Source organism: Sebastes umbrosus, chromosome 18, assembly GCF_015220745.1.
Source record: "Sebastes umbrosus isolate fSebUmb1 chromosome 18, fSebUmb1.pri, whole genome shotgun sequence".
Lineage (NCBI taxonomy): Eukaryota > Metazoa > Chordata > Actinopteri > Perciformes > Sebastidae > Sebastes > Sebastes umbrosus.
In genome coordinates this window covers 25,482,530-25,501,699 of record NC_051286.1, presented here as the reverse complement: position 1 = coordinate 25,501,699, position 19,170 = coordinate 25,482,530, and the positions used below count along the sequence as shown (strand labels likewise).

General features: G+C 42.3%; 1 protein-coding gene across 2 annotated transcripts in view; it reads left to right on the top strand.

Annotated features, from left to right (window-relative positions):
• slc5a6a (solute carrier family 5 member 6a) overlaps positions 1-17,777 on the top strand; it is a 28,293-nt gene extending 10,516 nt beyond the window's left edge. Inside the window, exons 2-19 of one of the 2 annotated variants that reach the window (XM_037751717.1) lie at positions 2,501-2,603; positions 3,937-4,186; positions 4,304-4,525; positions 7,259-7,324; positions 9,184-9,235; positions 9,385-9,452; positions 10,235-10,389; positions 10,504-10,644; positions 11,070-11,199; positions 11,307-11,395; positions 12,035-12,147; positions 12,652-12,719; positions 12,889-12,975; positions 13,061-13,245; positions 13,342-13,445; positions 14,099-14,229; positions 14,326-15,325; positions 15,720-17,777. In XM_037751717.1, coding sequence (XP_037607645.1) covers positions 4,061-4,186; positions 4,304-4,525; positions 7,259-7,324; positions 9,184-9,235; positions 9,385-9,452; positions 10,235-10,389; positions 10,504-10,644; positions 11,070-11,199; positions 11,307-11,395; positions 12,035-12,147; positions 12,652-12,719; positions 12,889-12,975; positions 13,061-13,245; positions 13,342-13,445; positions 14,099-14,229; positions 14,326-14,526 — 1,938 coding nt within the window. In that variant the 5' untranslated portion in view covers positions 2,501-2,603; positions 3,937-4,060 and the 3' untranslated portion in view covers positions 14,527-15,325; positions 15,720-17,777. Of the gene's footprint in view, positions 1-2,500; positions 2,604-3,936; positions 4,187-4,303; positions 4,526-7,258; positions 7,325-9,183; positions 9,236-9,384; positions 9,453-10,234; positions 10,390-10,503; positions 10,645-11,069; positions 11,200-11,306; positions 11,396-12,034; positions 12,148-12,651; positions 12,720-12,888; positions 12,976-13,060; positions 13,246-13,341; positions 13,446-14,098; positions 14,230-14,325; positions 15,326-15,719 lie in introns of those variants that run through there. The other variant, XM_037751718.1, reaches the window with a different exon arrangement.
• The last annotated feature ends 1,393 nt before the right edge of the window (positions 17,778-19,170 follow it).

Sequence of the window (19,170 nt, the reverse complement as noted above, 5' to 3'; positions counted from 1 at the left end):
CTTCTTGTTTTAAACACTGGAAACATTTTAATAAACGGGTCCTGTGAAATTGTGCATTTTTCCACGTTGCTGCCCGTTGTAGAATGGCATCTTAACAGTAGGGGTTTGCAACAAAGGGCTGTTGGCTCCAATCCTGTAACTCTCAGCAGGAGCAAAGCTTTCTGTGACACAGCAGAACAAGGTGCACACTATACATACACACATGCCTAACTAACAAGCACTGCAGTAAATGTTTACTTATTTAAATACTGTTAAAATATTTTTCTTATGACTTGCAGTACATACAGTAGCACGTGCAAAAGATTGACGAAGTACTAGTAATGGATTGTTATAATGAATGAACTTGCCTCTGAAGTGACACATTCTGCATACCAACTTTAACATTAGTTAAAGAGCTACATTCTGTCTGTTGAAACATCCACGTGATGACGGGTGCTTTTGAACTGAACCAGTTGCACTGGAAGTTGCTCCCGTTCCCAAACCAGTCATACTCGGGCAGATTAGCGATAATAAGCCATATTTAATTGGGTCGGTTGTCTCGGCCAGTGCTTGATCTAACCGGCACGGAGTATCACACAGACGGGCCTGTCGGTACAGAACACTACTGATTGTGTTTGATCAACGTAATCTCACAAGAGACATGATACAAAAGTTTTTGGTTCCAGTGTTTCCCCTACCATTCCCGTCATATCGCTTCTGTTTGTAGTAAAGGCATAAAAAATGCCCCCAAAATGACTTAAAATAGTACATTATTATGCTGAAGTCATGGGTTTAATAAAGGGATAGTTTGGGTGTTTTGAAGTGGGGTTGTATGAGATACTTATCCATAGTAGGTGTATTACCTACAGTAGATGAGGGTTGGCACGCCCCCAGTTTGGAGAAACAGACAGGAGTACCAGCACGGGAGCAAAGCAACGTACTGCTGTGGACGGGGACGGCAGCCAAACCTATTTTAGCCACCTAAAAGAAAGGCTCACCTAAAAAACATCATTATCAGTTTAAGTGTACGCTATATTTAGAATATTTTCAGACGGAGAACTGAAAGTGAAACGTATCTATATACAGTTTTTGTCAACGGAGTCTGCTGGCTTTGGAGAAAGCATAGATAAGTTTCACATTCAGTTCAGTTCCCCGTCGGAAAATATTCTAAATATAGCGTACACATAAACAAATATAGATTTTTTTAAATTACTTTTTGCTGCCGTCTCCGTCCACACCACTACATTGCTTTGCTCTTGTGTTGGTGCTTCTATCTGCTTCTCCAAACTGGGGGCGTACCGACCGTCATCTACTGTTAGTAATACACTGACTATGGATAAGTACTTCATACAACCCAACTTCAAAACACCCAAACTACTCCTTTTAGTGAAGACAAGACAGCTGCTCACTGGGCGCATGGTGCTGAAAAAGCCTCCGCGGGATTCTTCCCGCTTCTGCATTTTTGGGCCCATAGGGCATGCTCAGTAGAGTCCTTCTTCAGCCCATCCAGTTGAGAGCACGGGCCTTTCTCAGACCGGACCATCATTTTGTCATCAAAATCTAACATTATAATTTTTAAATACATATTTAATGGTCTAATGGTCTGTCACCATGTCAGTGAATTTAAACTACTGCTTGCAATCTGAGGATATAGTGTGTATATAGAGAGAGTGCGTGTACAGCCTCTGCTGTTTTCTTACAGTCATTGAGCTATACCTGAGGAATAAAGTCTCATCATTTTCCTTTTTTTTTTACTGTGGTATCGAATTGGGTATGGAGAATCGTGGAAATTCATTGGTATTGGTATCGATTACTAGATTTCTGGTATCGTGACATCCCTATACAGGACTGTTTGACAAATGTCTTTCTTGGCCCAGGAGGAGTTCGTCTTAAAAAAGAGTTCCTCAGTCTTACAATGTCGTATCTGACAAAATAAACCAAATGAGTCTGATGCTTAAGCATACAGTAAGCTGGAGATTCATGTTCGTTTTCAAACGAAAACTGCCGTAGACGTAAGGTAAAAACATACCATAACAGTGATCCAATTCCCCACGTGTCCTTAAACCAAATGTTTTGATACTGCGTAGGTGTTTCTTTGTTCCACTCCCTGCATGCTCAACTCATGACCCTATCCTCTATGAGGGTAATTGAACTGGAGCTCAGTGGTTCCACCTCCGTAGGAGACTGCAGCACAACAACACGCTGCGAAAGAGAAAGGTGGTCTTATGTGTGTGTGGTGGAATATGAGAGTTATTATCGGATGAGCACAGCGAGGAGCTAAAAACTTGCGTGTCCCCTAAAGTGAAAACTGTAAAAGAACACCGTATCTCTTGCGAAAACACAACAACGGATTGGGTTTTTGTTTGGTTGAAATGATCCGTACCCAATGGAAAAGAAGCCACTGTTTTTGGAAAACATTGTACAGGCGTCGAATCATTTGTAACAATATTGTGACAGGTCGTTTTTCTCCTGCATTTTTTTTCTGTGTGTGTTTTGCTGAATTTCTCCTCTGCCTCCTCAGTGATCGGAGGTTGTGATGAAGATCCTGCCCTCCAGCGAACCTTCAGTCTGAGTGGCCAGTGTGTGTCGGCCAGACGGCGGCAGCCTGGACTCAGTAGAACACAGTAAGTCCTTCGCTGTTTTTCTTTGGAACCTGAGTAGTTTGTTGTTGGTATTTTTCTCTGACAAGTTGTTGCGTTTTTCAACTTTAACATTACAGTTATTAATAATGAGGTCCAGCTTTAATTCAGACACAGACGCCATGCAGTCCTTACGTTGTTGAAGTAGATGGGGATGGTGTGCTTTTGTTGAGTATGCACATGGCTGGGTGTATATGTGTTTCCCATTTAAAATGTTATCTCTTTAATACAGCTTCTGTTTTCCTGCTGTTATTCAATTTCAGAAATCCAATGACTTTTAAAAAAAAAAGATAAAACATTTTAAACCAATACAGTTAGGGCTGCAGCTGTCCATTATTCTAGTAATCAACAGGGCTCTGTGTATTGGCAAGAATCTGGCGATACGATACGTATCGCGATACAGGGGTTACGATTCAATATATTGCGATACTGTAAGTAAGGCGATATATTGCAATTTTTAAATCTAATTTTAGGAAAACTGTCATAGTATAAAGAACATCACTATATGCATGAGTTAAAAAAAGTTTACTTTGTTTATGCCAACATTCCAACATTCCAACACTCCAACATTCCAACATGATAGCACTAACTAAATGTTAAATAACGCTCCAAACTTAAGCTAAATTTTGGCGAGAAAAAAATGGGCATTTTCAAAGGGGTCCCTTGACCTCTGACCTCAAGATATGTGAATGAAAGCATGAAGCATCGTCGCAGAAGCCCAACACCATCTCTCTGGTTCCCCCCCTCCCTCACTTAAACACTATTATCTCTGTCAGCACATTTCGCTGTTTTTTTCACTACTAGCATCGTTAGCTGCGAGCTGTACCGTAGTGTATTAAAGGGAACCAGCAAACTGGGGAAGCTCTCGTGAGCGTGTTTGAAGGTTAGGCATTGACCTCGAATAGTTAAGGTAAATCGATTAACAGTCCTAATTTTTAGAAATCAAATTACCAAAGAAATAGTTTCAGCCCTAATTGCAATAATGTTTTAAACTTGACTGTGTGTGTTTTTTTTACAGTAGATTAGTGGAACTTTTTTATTCGGGGCTATGAGGTCATTGTTATCCTCAGGTTTGAATCAGGAGGAGAGGGGGGGTGGGGATTTATGACAAATACTGCAGCCAAATAATTAATGGGAAACACTGGTTAGTCATGGAAAATGAGAACCATGTGAGTTTTCCTTTTGTATCAAGCAGTAAAAAAGTCGTAGCAAGGCGTGTTTGAGTTAATTTGCTAACATCGCGGCGTCGATGCAGAAACGATGTATTGTGCGGCCCGATAGAGGGAAGTTAACTCCTCACTGGTTCTTCTTCCTCCAGCTGTCAGTGAGCCTCCCTATGGGTGAAGTTCTGTCTTTGATGTTGTGATCAGCCCCAGAGGCCGTGCTCCCAACAGCCTTCACTCTCCAGACCCCTCCCCCCCACCCCCACATCCACCGTCATTATGGGGGAGGTAGTCCTAATGCACTTCACCACCGTGGACTACGTCATCTTCGCATTGCTGTTGGTGGCGTCCACCGGCATCGGCCTCTTCTACGCCTTCTCCGGCGGACGCCAGCGCACAACACAGGTAGGCTTTTGATCCATCTCTTTCCTGACGATACTTCTTTCATTTGACACCGTTTTAACACTACAGGGTCAGTTTTTTTTAGAAATGTCTTGACACCAACCTTTTTGTTTGTCCTAGGAGTTCCTGATGGCCGATCGCTCCATGAGCTGCCTGCCCGTGTCTCTGTCCCTGCTGGCCACTTTCCAGTCGGCCGTGGCCATCCTTGGCGCTCCGTCCGAGGTGTACACCTTCGGGACTCAGTACTGGTTCCTGGGCTGCTCCTACTTCTTGGGCCTGCTCATCCCTGCTCACATTTTCATACCAGTCTTCTACAGACTGCGGCTGTCCAGCGCCTACGAGGTATACACGCAAAGTAGAGAATTAACACACGACGTGCACACGCGGTTTGACATGACTTTATCTGTCTCTCCTCTGTCTGCAGCTTTTGTGTTTTCACTACTTGTCTTTCTCAAATCTCGGCGCTTAAAATTCTTATCTGTCCTCTTATCTGCTTGTCCTTGACATGTTAACGTTCAACAGGAACAAATGTTCTTGTCTCAAGACTGAACATCTTTTAAATGGTCTTTATTGACAGCCACGCTGTTTATCTCATGAAGCTTAAGTACACAGACGAGTCGTTTGCAAGAGAACAATACTGCACTAATGTCCTGTGAACAAAGAATGAGTTGTAACTTAAAAGATCGGGGGGCCGGTTGCACAAAACACCTCAAGTTTTCTCCTTAAGGCTTAATTTCTCCTTAGCTGAGGGACTTACTTAAAGACAGGGTCGACGATGTTATCCAATATTCACTATTTGTTATGTTGGTTGAAATGGTCTTCACACCCCGACAGCGATCCATTACTGATGAGCTCTGAAAAAGGACCGGAAGAGAGCCGTGATCTGTAGCTGCTGTAATCCTGTAAAAACGTCTACCAATCATTGCCTCGCGGTACGTTTGGAAAGAACCAATCAGATGCCTCCCTGCCTCCCTGCTCGTACTCTACCCTTGGCGTGCACCAGCCTGAACTCAAAGCGCGTCGCCGCCACAAGTTTACTGGAGAATGGAAGAGAAGGCGAGGGGTCGGGGTGGGTTTAGACGTAACTCCTGAGGCGATGCTACTTTAAAATTATGCTAGCTTTCCAACATCGTTGACCCTATTTTTAAAGTGGCAGTAGACTGTATATTTTTGACATCATTGGGCAAAAATTTGTTCGTATTGGCTGGATACGTGAGGCTGATGCTGCGTTCACGTACAGTATATATCATGAAGGGGAAAGGAAAGTCATTTTCTCTGAATGAAAAAAACGACAGCGCACGGGGAAAGTACCTGTGGGTGAAGACGCCCTCGTCAAGCGGATTGATAGCGCCTGACACATGCAGCCACCTCACGCAGACCGCTGCCCATCTCCCTCCACGCCACTACCGAGGGAGAGAGAGCGAGGAGTCCAGTGCGACGTTCGTCTGCATGCACGCCTGCATGGATGCGTGCTCGCATGTCTGGAGAGTGAACCGGAGTAATGTTTAACATTTCTTTACTAATAAAAGTGCTAAAAAACACATACGAACAAATAACGTTTGTCGTCCTTAAATACAAGGTGCAAATCCTTAGTATCCATACAATCGATTTTATATCGATATACGTCTCCCGTGAAGGACAACTTGCCGAGTACCTATCGATGTAGTTGGATCGTAGGAATACAAATTGATACATTGATGTAGTAGATGAATCGTTACACAACTACTAAACAGGGTGGTCTAGTATAACAGCACCATAAATTACATTTATATGACCACAATAGCACAAACTCATATTTTCCCTTTTTATTTTAGGGTTATAAAGTCCTCAAATATGACGACAGAATTTCAAAGCTTCCTTCGAAAACTTCAATCATAGCTTCGCATGTAAAAAAAAATTACATTGGATACAGCCCAACTGCTGGCCAATCCAGTTAATCAGGAAAGAACCAGACTGATTGCAGAACCAGGCGAGTATTTCTGAAAGAGGAGGTTGTGGCAGGAGGGGGCTGGGAGAACGCGACAGGGTGGAAGTGATTCACAGAGAGCCACAGCAACAGCAGAGACTGCATATGTCAATATGTAATTTAAGTGTGTACATTAATAAAATAACCGAGTATTTAGTATTTCTGGAGCCGAGTAGCGAGGGTAGCAACGTTTTGTTGACTAATTGCAGACATCCCTAGTTGCTAAGGTATTTTAACTTTAAGGTATTCCTTAAAGTGGCAGTAGGCAGTATATTGGGCAAAACCTTTCATCATATTGTAATTCAAGTGTTCTGAGAGATAACTAGACTTCTGCACCTCCTCATGGTTCTGTTTTCCGGCTTTAGAAAATCTAGCCCGTGACGGGAGACTTTGACCAATCAAAGGTCATTTCATTGAGAGAGCGTTCCTACTGGCTGTGCTCTGGTCATTTGACCAGAACTTGGCGTTCCTTCACCAGATTTCACAATGGCGGCGGCGTCACAATCTTTCTCATTTTACAGCTAAACCGTGCACTACAAGATGATTCTGAAAACATGTGAGGAGAGAAATAGGCATTAACGTAACAGAATATTGATTCATATTTGATCAGCGCTGCCTAGTTTGGTCGGAGTTCGTGAGTGATTGACAGCCGGCTCTCATTGACGGCAGATGGACAGCAGACCTCAGATCAGCTCTTACTGCTTGTTTTCCTACGGTCTGTGAAATCTTACAGATACTGTTAGGAGCACCGGAGGACACAGAGGCACATGATTTTTTTCACGATATAGCGACCGTTTCATAAAAATAACTTTTTTTTAATCATATTCGCTCCAATCTCGCCTACTGCTGCTTTAAGTATAAGACCAAGATGAGTAAACATAAGTACATAAGTAAACATTTTAAGGAAACCTTAAGGAGAAGACTTGAGGTGTTTTGTGCAACCGGCCACCGGCTTTTGGTAATGTGGTGTCTAAACTGTCGGCTCTGATCCCGAGATTAAACATCCACAACACTGACCATACATCACAGAATGACTCTGAGACAATATTCTAATCAGCCTTTTGTTCATTCTTTTATGTTTCTTTTGACATTCTCTCTCCCCTTGACAGTATCTGGAGCTGCGCTTCAACAAGACGGTTCGCATATGTGGGACGGTGACCTTCATCTTTCAGATGGTATCTTTTGTTTGCGTCATACTTTCTTTCTTACGTTAGTTTCTGGGCCAATACTTTGCTGGAATCAGGGATCTAAACGGTAAAGACATTAATCATTTGACACATGAAAATGATGTTAAGTCATTTTTATTGCAAGTTTGTTAGTTAGTTGGCAACTATAGTCAGCCGGTGAGATAGTAAAACATTAAGGGAGAAAGGCAGTAACAGTTTTATGCTAGCTAATAAAAGAAGTGTGTTGTTTATCCTCCTATCTAAGAAGGCCAGTTATATTACAGCCTGACTTTGGCCCTGAAATTGTCACATTGACCCTTGTAAAAATGTCTCTTATGGTTTGTGTTTCTATTTTCTCCGATAAAAGCATTAACACCCTGATTGAGGGTGGGTTGCTCAAAGGCTACTCTGCCTCGTCATCAGCAAATGATGACACCTAGTAAAACAAAGTTTAACTCTCTGAACCCCAAGCAGTAACAAGACGTTTTTTTTTTTGCTCCTGTCACACTTTATTCACCTTGGCCTCATTTTCACTGCAATATAAATGACTGCGTAAGTCCTGCACCTCTATGGAAAATCATGGCTAGAAGTAGGGAGAACTCAAAAATGTCTTTTGTGCTATATAACGCCGTTATGATGCCGTAAATCATGAAAAAAAGAAACATGCGGGTTTAATTTCTTTGATAATTTATTTCACAAAAAAAATGAAAACAGTGTAATCTCTGAACATAACATTTTTCGTATAGCTCCACGTGCTATACGTATTGAACTATTTACATTTTTACGATTTATCCTCTCCTCTCTGCTCAAACAGGCTGCAGCTTAGTCAGAGTTTCACTGAATGTTTGTCATGTGACTTGTGGTCTCAGCCGAGTCATTCGTTGCTTCCCGGTTGCGCCGAGGAGCGCAGAATCTAATGTTGTTGTTTTTTTAGAGGATCTGGTTAGTGCAAACGGTTTATTTTTTGCTAAATTTGAAATGAGACGTAGAATAAAAGTGATATTGATGAAATATCGCTTAGATTTGGTTTGTTGTTTTTTCTGACGGAAGCATTCATTGCACGTGATTCGTTCAAGGGCCGTCGGAAGTTTGTAAATCCGGCGACAAGTTCTGTTACAGTTTCTGGCTGTGCTAATTTTGTACATAATAAGTGGACGTAGTCACCGCGACGTCACCCATTGGTTTGTGCGCTGCCGTTTTGAAGCCTCGAGTTCAGCATTTTGGCCGTCGCCGTCTTGTTTTTTTTGCAACCAGAAGTGACACAAGAGGGTGGAGCTAAGTGCAACCGAACGCTGGATAAGACATTTTTAGGCGACCAAAAATGTTACAATTAACTTTCATGAAGTGAAAACAAACTGTTTAAAATTCTCCCAGATCAGACAACGCCGTGGTAGCAACCTGTCAATCACAAGGTAGCCCCGCCCTAAAGCATCCCCTGCTTTATGGTCTATTTGACTCTAAATGGGACCATAATTTACTAAATGAACATCATGCTGTGTTGAAGAAGACTTGAAACTAGTGATTGAGACCATAAATTCATGTTTACAATGTTTACTGAGGTAATAAATCAAGTGAGAAGTAGGCTCATTTTCTCATAGACTTCTATACAATCAGACTTCTTTTAGCAACCAGAGGAGTCGCCCCCTGCTGGCTGTTAGAAAGAATGCAAGTTTAAGGCACTTCAGCATTGGCTTCACTTTTCAGATCCCGAAGTTGCCCACAGATTTTTGAAAACATGCCTTTCAAACCTGCTGGCGAGTTTTGGGGTTCAGAGGGTTAATTGTGTACACATAGTCGTCCAATCAAACCTGTTATTTTTAAGTTTTCCTGTTCTGAAATGTGTGTTTTTTTTTTCTCTTCCCGTGCAGGTCATTTATATGGGGGTGGTCCTGTATGCTCCAGCGTTGGCACTCAATGCAGGTAAAGAGTAGCATATATTTTGTTTTGTCATATTTCACCACAGGATCATTACACCAAGTTTTACACAAACTGTCACTGATGGTGTCACCTGGATGATTGAGTAACTCGTGAGCAGTGTTTGGTAATGCTCTCACTGTGTTCACTTGCAGTGACAGGGTTTGACCTATGGGGGGCAGTGCTGGCCATGGGGTTGGTGTGCACTGTCTATACTGCTCTGGTGAGTCCCCAAATGAATAATGTTTACTCATTATTACTAATACTATAATATGTTATTTTAACAGTTTATTGTTGCACACATTATAACACTTTATAACAATATTATCTGTATTTGTTAATGATTCAGAAATGATTTGTAAACCTTAAATAAATTGTTTGTAAAACATCTATAAACATTAAATAGATAGATATTTGTGACACTTTGTTAATGGTTAATAAGTGGTTTGTAAAATAACTATTGAACAAGTTTAATTAACTATCAATTTACCGTTTATAAATGATGGTTATTATAAAGTGTTACGTGTTAATTTCATCAATGACTACTGTGACAAAATATTTGTTGACTACAACATTTAGTTTTTCTACAACAGAAGCTGATCAATAGCTAAACGCAGGTCGACCTTTCCATACAAGAACTAATACATTTGTGAGACTAAACAATAATGTAAAAGATGAAGAAACTTTATAGTACTCAGGAAGTTTCTTTAGACAACAGCTGGTGATTACTGTCCAGAAGAACAACCCACCCTCCCCCCCAAAAAAAAACAGTTGTTCATTTCCATTTTTATAAATCCACAGGGAGTCACTGGAGAGGGGCTAAAGAGCCGCATGTGGCTCCGGAGCCGCAGGTTGCTGACCCCTGTTCTAGGAACATGGATGTTACTCATTCCATTTGTTGTCAGCATGTCAAGGCTCTGATCAATGCACGCCTTTTACAGATGTTTTTTTAATGTTGATTAATCTGGAATTTAAAATTTAAATCTACTGCTCCTGTATTCTCAGGGGGGTCTGAAAGCGGTGATCTGGACCGACGTGTTCCAGACGGTGGTGATGTTCGCGGGCCAGCTGGCGGTCATCGTGGTGGGGGCCAGTCAGGCAGGGGGCATGGCGGAGGTGTGGAGGAAAGCGGTTAACGGCAGCCGCATCGCTGGACTAGAGTGAGTAGTCGGCATATTTGAAGTCCGGTAGAGTGAAGTATTCATCATCACCTTTACATGTTGCAGTGCATAAAGGTCACATCACGTTGTATTCCCCTCTCTTGCCCCGTGTAGCCTGAACCCCGACCCTCTGGAGCGCCACACCTTCTGGACGCTTGGGGTGGGAGGAGTCTTCCTGATGCTGGCTCTGTACGGGGTCAACCAGGCCCAGGTCCAGAGGTACCTCAGCTCTCGTACGGAGAAAGAGGCCGTCATGTGAGTACCGTCGCCCTCTCACAACATAACCCTCACTGTTTTAAGAGAACATGATGCAAAGACTGTGTGCTGTGTAGAGTATTAACCCATATTAAGTGAAAAACACTGACCCCTGGCTACCGAGAGACATCCAAGCTGTAATAGCAGCCTGTAGTTCCACCTTTCATCCAACTACTTCACTGTCACGTCAAAATAACGGCGCCGGTGGCAGGAAAAACAACCGATTTTGCATCTGCGCCCCAGAGACACAGAACATAGGCAACAACTGCTGGTGTTTTTCACACTATATCTCTTACTCAGATAGATAGAGATAAGGTTAGAAATCAACACATCTTCTCTTCAATAATTCAACAGTATTTATATTGTTACTTTCCTTTTAAACATTACATTACTCTTGTTGACAGTGTTTTGGTTTGTCCTTCCAGGTCCTGCTACGTAGTGTTCCCGTGCCAGCAGATCGTCCTGTGTTTAGGTTGTCTGATGGGTCTGGTCATGTTTGCTCGCTATGGAGAGGACAGCCCTCTGGACAAGGGCTACGTCAAAACCAACGACCAGGTTCATATTAATTTGCCTTCACAGTTCTAAAGATTGTAGTGAGTACACAGTGTCTTTGCTACTCTTGACTCTGGAGGCTCATCCTGATGTTGAGTTGCTTTGTGCAGATGGTGCTGTACTTTGTGATGGACGTGTTCAAGGACCTGCCCGGGCTCGCGGGACTGTTTGTGGCCTGTCTCTTCAGTGGAGCTCTCAGGTAAATGATCCAAGACAGAACGAAATAAAAGAATCAGCCACTGTTGTATTGGAGTTGTCAAATTTGTCAAACCGCTTTTATATTAAAGGGATAGTTCAGGTGTTTTTAAGTGGGATTGTATGAGGTACTTATCCATAGTAGGTGTATTACCTACAGTAGATGACGGTCGGTGTGCCCCCAGCATCGAGAAACAGACAGGAGCATCAACACCAGAGCAAAGCAATACAGTGCTGTGGAAGGGACGGCAGCAAGACCTATTTTAGCCATCGAAAAGAAAGGCTCACCTAAAAAAATGTCTATCCTTTTAAGTGTACGCTATATTTTGAATATTTTCCGACGGCGAACTAAACTGAATTGAAACGTATCTGTACTGTTGTCGTCATCTGAGCCTGCTGGCTTTGTTGAGAGCATAGATAAGTTTCACTTTCAGTTCAGTTGCTGTGTTTCATGAGTGCATTTTCACCTCCCATCAGCTGGACATGAGATGACGGCATTTATCACTTTTTCTCTTTTAGAAGGTTCCTGATAACTACACTATTCATGCCCTGTCCTGAAGGCCTGTTGCTGTACAGACAAGCCGTATAATGTGTTAACACAATCCCAGTTGTTCATTCAATCCCATTGTTTGTCTCCCTCCAGCACCATCTCATCAGCCTTTAACTCCCTAGCAACAGTAACCATGGAGGACCTGATTAAACCTCAATTTCCAAACATGACTGAAGCTAAAGCGACGCTGCTCTCCAAGGGACTCGGTAAGACCCGTGCTTTAATGACCTTATTGTACATTCGGGGTGGGGGGGGTTGTCATGCACTACCAGATACTGTATTTTTTACAAACTTGATATCGTTGGATATAAATCTGTAGTGTACATTTTAATTGTTACCAGCCCTCTGAACCCCCGATCAGATCCAGGGCGTCGTGTTGCTCCGGAGAATTTAATGTTTTTACAGGATTTTGTTTCATGCAAACTGATTATTTTTGGCAACATTTTATATGACACCTGTAGAGTGAAAGTGATTTTGACAAGAAAAAAACAAGCCTTTCCAGCCCACCGGCAGGTTGTGGGTTTGTGAGGGATCAATGATAGTCTGTTTAAGCCACGCATTCTGTTATCATAAATAAGTAGCAATACTCAAACGCTGCTTAATGCTGCTTAGTTTAGTTAATACTTGAACCTGCTCAGTGCTGTATATATAACCTGCTGCCAGCAGGTGTAACCACTAAATGATGTCTTTGTCTTCTACTTGACCCACAGCTTTGGTCTATGGTCTGGTGTGTCTGGCTATGGCCTACCTCGCCTCTGTAATGGGATCTGTGCTGCAGGTAACTTACTGTTGACATGAAGAAAAGTGATTCATTATGTTTGTAAGGAAATGAAGAGTAAAAGATGTATCCATGTGTCTTTACATTACTTTCATTTAGAAGAATCAAACCATTTTTTGTTGTTGTTATTATTCTACACTGCCATGCTGTCTGTCGTCTGTTCTTTCAGGCAGCCTTCAGCATCTTTGGGATGGTGGGTGGTCCTCTGCTGGGCGTCTTCTGTCTGGGACTGTTCTTCCCCTGGGCAAACTCCACCGTGAGTCCTTCATTTAGCGACTTTTCGTTTGTACGAGTCTGGTTTGAAGTTGAGGTTTTGAACATCTGAACCTGTACCTCCTCAGGGTGCGGTGGTCGGGCTAGTATCGGGCCTCGCCATGGCCTTCTGGATCGGCATCGGCAACTTTGTGATGCGCATGTCCGGCCCAGTCCCGCTGCCGTCGCTCAACGCCACCGCTCTGCCCCCGTTTGACAACATGACCACCGCCGTCATGACTACGCTGCTCAGCGCCACCACAGCCAAGCCGAGGTAACGCTAGAACCAACCTTCTAGATGTGTGTTTGTGATGATCATCAGACGTGTCTAACGGCGCCTTATCTTTCGTCTTCTCCTCCTTTCCTTCAGGCCAAGGGGCGTGGAGGCACTCTACTCGCTGTCCTACATGTGGTACAGCGCTCACAACTCCACCGTGGTGGTGGTGGTGGGACTGATAGTCAGCCTGCTAACAGGTACACACACTTTAAGCCCCTTTCCCACCGGATAAAAACCCACTAACATCTGGCTTTTGTCTTCAGTGGGAAAGGTTATAATCGGCATGCATTCCCGGTACAAATGACTCTGCAGTAGTCGCGGCTATTTATCAGCTCCAGCTCCGATCGGCAGTGATGGAAACATGACACCCGGTTATCATGCTATGTGATGTCTTGAAGCGAATATATAATAAATAAAATCAACAGGGATTTGGACAATTATTATAATTTATCCCTGTTGCAAAACACACAATCATTATGCTCTCTGCGAAGCCACCAGACTCCAGTCAGAAAACAACAATTTGAACTCGCCGATCATCGAAACCCGCTTCATTCAGACTCGACAGAAACAAAATAGAACTCATCTAAAACGTCTTTGTCAGTCTTTCCACTGTTCCAACTATAAATTGTAAATTCTAAGGCTGTCAATCGATTCAAATATTTAATCACGATTTATCGCAGATCAATCACCCCTTTGAAAGCGGCCATGACAGTTTTTCCTCACAAAAACTTAGCTCAAGTTTGGATCGTTATTTAACCTCCTTCGCTACAAGTTAATATGACCTGGTTGGTACCGATGTTTGAATACGTCATCAGTGCTGCCCTGTTCATGTATCTGTCAACATGTTTAGGACCCATGAAGGAGAAGGATCTGACCCCCGGCACGGTGTTTCCGGTCCTGGGCACGCTGCTCTTCTTCCTGCCTGAGCGCTACAGGGAGAAGCTCTGCTGCGTCACTCCCCTGTCCCCTCCGGTCCAGAAGGTAACCTCCTATTTTACACTCTTTGTGTGTTTTTCCTTGTTTGTTTTACCGTAAACCCCGAGCATTTCAATAGTCTTTTACCCCTTTGCCAACCAGCCCAAAGAAATCAATGCACAGCCTTACCAGATGGCCAAGAGAGACGGCAACGGAGCGGCTTACTGCAAAGAGGACACCGTCACAGAGGACAAGGAAGCGGAGAGTGACCAGGCACAAACGGAGGACGAAGACTTGGAGGCGAGGATCGCTCTGCCTGCATGTCAACTGGCGGCTCACACGGTTCAGGAGACGGCCTTGTGATCCTTTCTCCTCCTACTTATTACGCTCACACACCCCCAGATACTGCACCTTGGGGGGGGAAGTGCAGCAACAGATGGATCATAGATGTGAAGTCGACCACTAAGTAGAATATCCCGAAGGTCTACAGCACCAAGGCTGATGGACTTCAGCATCTAACGTGGGGAAAGGGTGTTTCATTCTTAACCTGCTCCCACCTTTTTTTCTCAAGAAAAAGAACTGAAAAATCTACTTTTGCCAGGCTGGATCTGTGCACCGGAGAGCCCAACACGGCAGCCGTCAAAGAAGAAAACGAGTCCGTCGATCTCCGTTAGCGACGCGCAGGTTCGCCTCTGTCCAGATGTGTGCAGCTTGGAAGGTAATAGGAGTGGGTAGCTCTCATGCACAATGAGCTGTTCACTCTCTCCGTTTGACAAAAGAATCAGGTAGTTCTTAAATAGATATACAAGCTGTAAATGATGTAAACAAGATGTGTTATTTTTGTAGAGAAGATGGAGCCATAAAAATCCCAGAATATGTTTTAAGAGAATCTAATATAAAAAAAAAAAAAAGAAGAGAGAGACTTGAACGGAAGGCATGACCGTACTGTGATCGTGTAGTGTCTTTTAACATGGCCTTGGTTCAATGCTCATAGTCGCCTTCTAGCTGCTACTATAGATGTCTAAATACAGAGTCCACGGAGGCAGAGCTGTGTGTGTTCAGATGAGGGCAGTTACATTGGATGGAGCAAAGTAAATCCTGTTCCTACCACAGACCGTATATGGAGATGGACAACATGACAGCTCTCCAAGAGTGGAGCCAAGTTAGTGTTCTAACTAAACAAAACTGTCATCAAACGAAAGCATTATTTATTTACATTTATTCATAGCATTCACATCAATCACTCAGAATCAGCAGAGGGAGGTGTGGAACGGGCTGTTAATGCCAGTTTGTAGCGCTCTCTCTCTTTCTCTCAACTCAATTCAATATGCTTTATGAATGTAGCAAGGACAATATCTCTCTCTCTCTATATATATATATATATATATATATATACCACCTACATACCACCTAGCTAGCTACCTACTTAGCCAAACACCAAAAAGCATTAAACCACATGCCAACATACAGTACTAGTATCTACCGGTAATTTATTTACAGATTATGTACGGAAGTATAGATTATGTAAATGTTCGCATCGACTCAAAAATGTTGAGAACCACTGCAATATACAGTATACTGTATATGGAATATCAATTTTACACAAATGGCAGGCGGTAAATATGAGTGTGATTTTTGGACGCAGCCTCTGTGTCCTCTTCTCTCCTCTTAGAGCTTCTGGAAAAGATACTGACATGATTTTTAGTTAAGATGATCATGTCAAATGTCTTTGAATGCATTTGCATTTTTTCCTAGTAGCTCTAAATGCGATACTTCCATGCTGTTATGTTGTTGTTATGGGTTACTGCTTGGCCAGTGTAGAGAGAGAGAGAGAATGATTACAGCAACCAGTAACACTTCCACTACACATCATGTGTCATGTGAGTACTGTAGTACTGTACTGTGTAGTTTTCTGTTGTTTCCACAGTCCTAGTGAACTAAGCAGTGCTAACTGACAGGATGTGTTAGCCACACAATGAAGCTCTAAAGTGCCTCACTGACTGTCCTCTAATGAGCTGGTATTAACCTGGGATGTGTTGGCGCCGTCTGGTTTGGTGGCTATCAACCTGGAACGCCCCTCTGATGTGACCGCCCTGAATAACACACAGCTCTGCTCTGAACCACCTCCAGAAGCCGTCTCGGGCCTCTGACACGGACCTCCTTTAGTTCCATTAGGCAGTAACTTAATATATTTGAAGGTAAATATGATTCAGTCATCTCTGGTAATTTTGTATTTTAACCACCTTTTTGAAAGTGCCCGTCTTATTCTTAATTTTTTTTTACATCCAGGTTGTCGTCGGTGTCAGTAGATTGATTTGCTTTAGTCCATGTGTAGTTTGAATATTATCATCATGTTTTTTTGGAATCACAGAATTCTTGACCGTCACATTTTTTAGCATTTTGAAGTCATCCATTGTCATGGTGTAAGAAGAGAGGTGTTGCGTGTCCAGTATTTGTGAGTCAGTACTGTGTGTGGACTGCATGGCCATGTGACTTACCGTGTTTGATCAACATTGTTAAAGGTAAAAATCTCCGGTTCGTTCTCTTTGACGGCGATAAGCAGCAATTGCAGGTGTGTTTTTCTTTTTTTAGATCTCCCGTTCACTTGTATTTGAGGTTTCATCGTCTGTAGTCGTCACTTCTTTTTTTTGTTTTGTTTGTTCGACCGTAGTAACCGTTTACTCTCAATACTAACAGAGACCGGAAAAAAACAGTTAACGCCGCTTCGCACGCGAGTGAGTTGAAGAGCGAGTCTGTTGCGTTAGCTCCGCCCCCCCCCCGGCGGACCAACCGCGCGCCAATGGTGATTTTTTTCCCAGGAATGTCGCCACAGACTCCCAGTTCAATCACCTTCATGTTACCTCATTCACCGATAGACGGTGACCTAACAGTTATTTAAATGAAAATCTTTGAGATTATTGTCTGTCACGTTTCCAAAGAGTTTTCTACAGTTTATGGAGAGTCCTTATGAAGTACATTAATACAGATGTTTACCTACGTCTAATCTAAACAGTCGTTCTATGTCTAAGTAACGTCGTTCCATCAGCAGGTGTGAAAAAGGTGTGAAAAGACTCCCGTGTCTCTGTTGCCTTATATTTTCCTGTTTAACCCTTGTGCATCCCTTTTTAAAAAAAAAAAAAAAGTGTCTCTTTTGTCCTTAGAAGACAAAAATATCTGCGTCAAAAAAACTGCTATAAATTTAGATATTATTTTCCACTTTCACTTCAGACCTGATCATAACTACCACATTTTCATTAATTTTCTGAATTTTAGTCCCTATTTGTTTACATAATGCCGCAGTTGTTATGGGAAAAAAACACCAAAAATAATTATACTAATTGCTAGGGGGAATTTCATTTTTTTTTTTAGTCTGGGATATGTCAATGATTAGCAACAACATTTTTATTTTTTGTGCAGTGTCAGAATTTAAAAAAACAACTCCTCCCATTTGTTACCTTTAGAGGACAAAAACATTCCCTTCCTAAAACTAATATAAAAATACTGTTTATTCATATTATTTTTACACTTTCACAGAATTACTTTTTTTTTTTTTTAAACCAACATTCTGGGATGTGTCTATCCTAAGCAACAATATTGTATTTGGTGCGTTGCGTCAAGCACGACACTGCAGCCACGCCCCCTAGTGGAAACCAGGAAAATAGCATGTATTTGCCATATAGGGGCAAACATGAGAAAACGGCTCAACCTGGTGGAAGCGAGAAGTGAGCGCAAGTGTTCCGTCATCTAATCCACACTATCTCTGGTACTACAGATAGGTTTAATACGTTCAGAGCGCATATAGACTGTTTCAACGGAATTGCGTTGCTAGGCAACAGCTTGGGTCCATGTTTACTTCCTGTCGGCTGATGTCATTCAGATACACCGCAACGGGGAACACATATTTTTATAAGGTCCTCGCACTGCGACAGGAAGCAAACTGAGACACATTTGGAAAATGTACAAGTCAATCACACATTCTTTACAACATGGCAGTGGGCAAATATGCTGCTTTATGCAAATGTATGTTTATGTTTATTATTGGAAATCAATCAACAACACAAAACAATGACAAATATTGTCCAGAAACCCTCACAGGTACTGCATTTAGCATAAAACAATATGCTCAAATCATAACATGTCAAACTGCAGCCTAACATGGTACCCATAGAACCCATTTTCATTCACATATCTGGAGGTCAGAGGTCAAGGGACCCCTTTGAAAATAGTCATGCCAGTTTTTTCTCGCCAAAATTTAGCGGTTGGTACCGACGGATTCCTCAGGCTTTCTAGTCTCATGATGCCAGTATCTTCACTCTAGCTCTAAAACTGAGCCCGCTACAACCAAAAAATTGCATTAATGCGTTAACGCAAATTTGTTTTAACGCCACTAATTTCTTTATCGCGTTAACTCTGACAGCCCTATATATACAGCGGGATATTTGTGTGATTTTAAACAGCCGTCTATGCAGATTACGCTTCAACTAAACGTGACATAAATAGACCCGAAGCATTAAAAAAATTGCGGGCGGTCTTCGTGAGTTGTGATCGATACATTTGATCAAATGGAAGCGTAACTTTTTTCGTGAGACGTGCGAGTGACGGACGATTCTAAAAAACGCTCTATATGGATTGGCTCTAAGTGTCGATAAAAAAAAAAATGTGTGCCATATGCATCAACACAGTGATCAAACAATTAAAAAGCCCAACATGTCCCTAGTGATGCATAAGGGTTAAATGAGTAGAGTTGTATTTGAAGTAGATGGCAGACAATCAAAGGTAACCCAGTTTAAAAAGAAGCAGCTCAGCATGTCTCATTTATTTAGAAAGGATCGTGGACTCTCCAGACCACGAGATCTCCCCGTTCGGTGGAACGTTGACCCCTTTTTTAAACCAACGTGTTTGTACCATCATACTCCGAAATACCTCGATTTTATCCAAAGCATATAGAATATGAATTTCTTTCATATATATTTTTTTGTTTTTTTGTTTTTTACCAACAGAAGATAT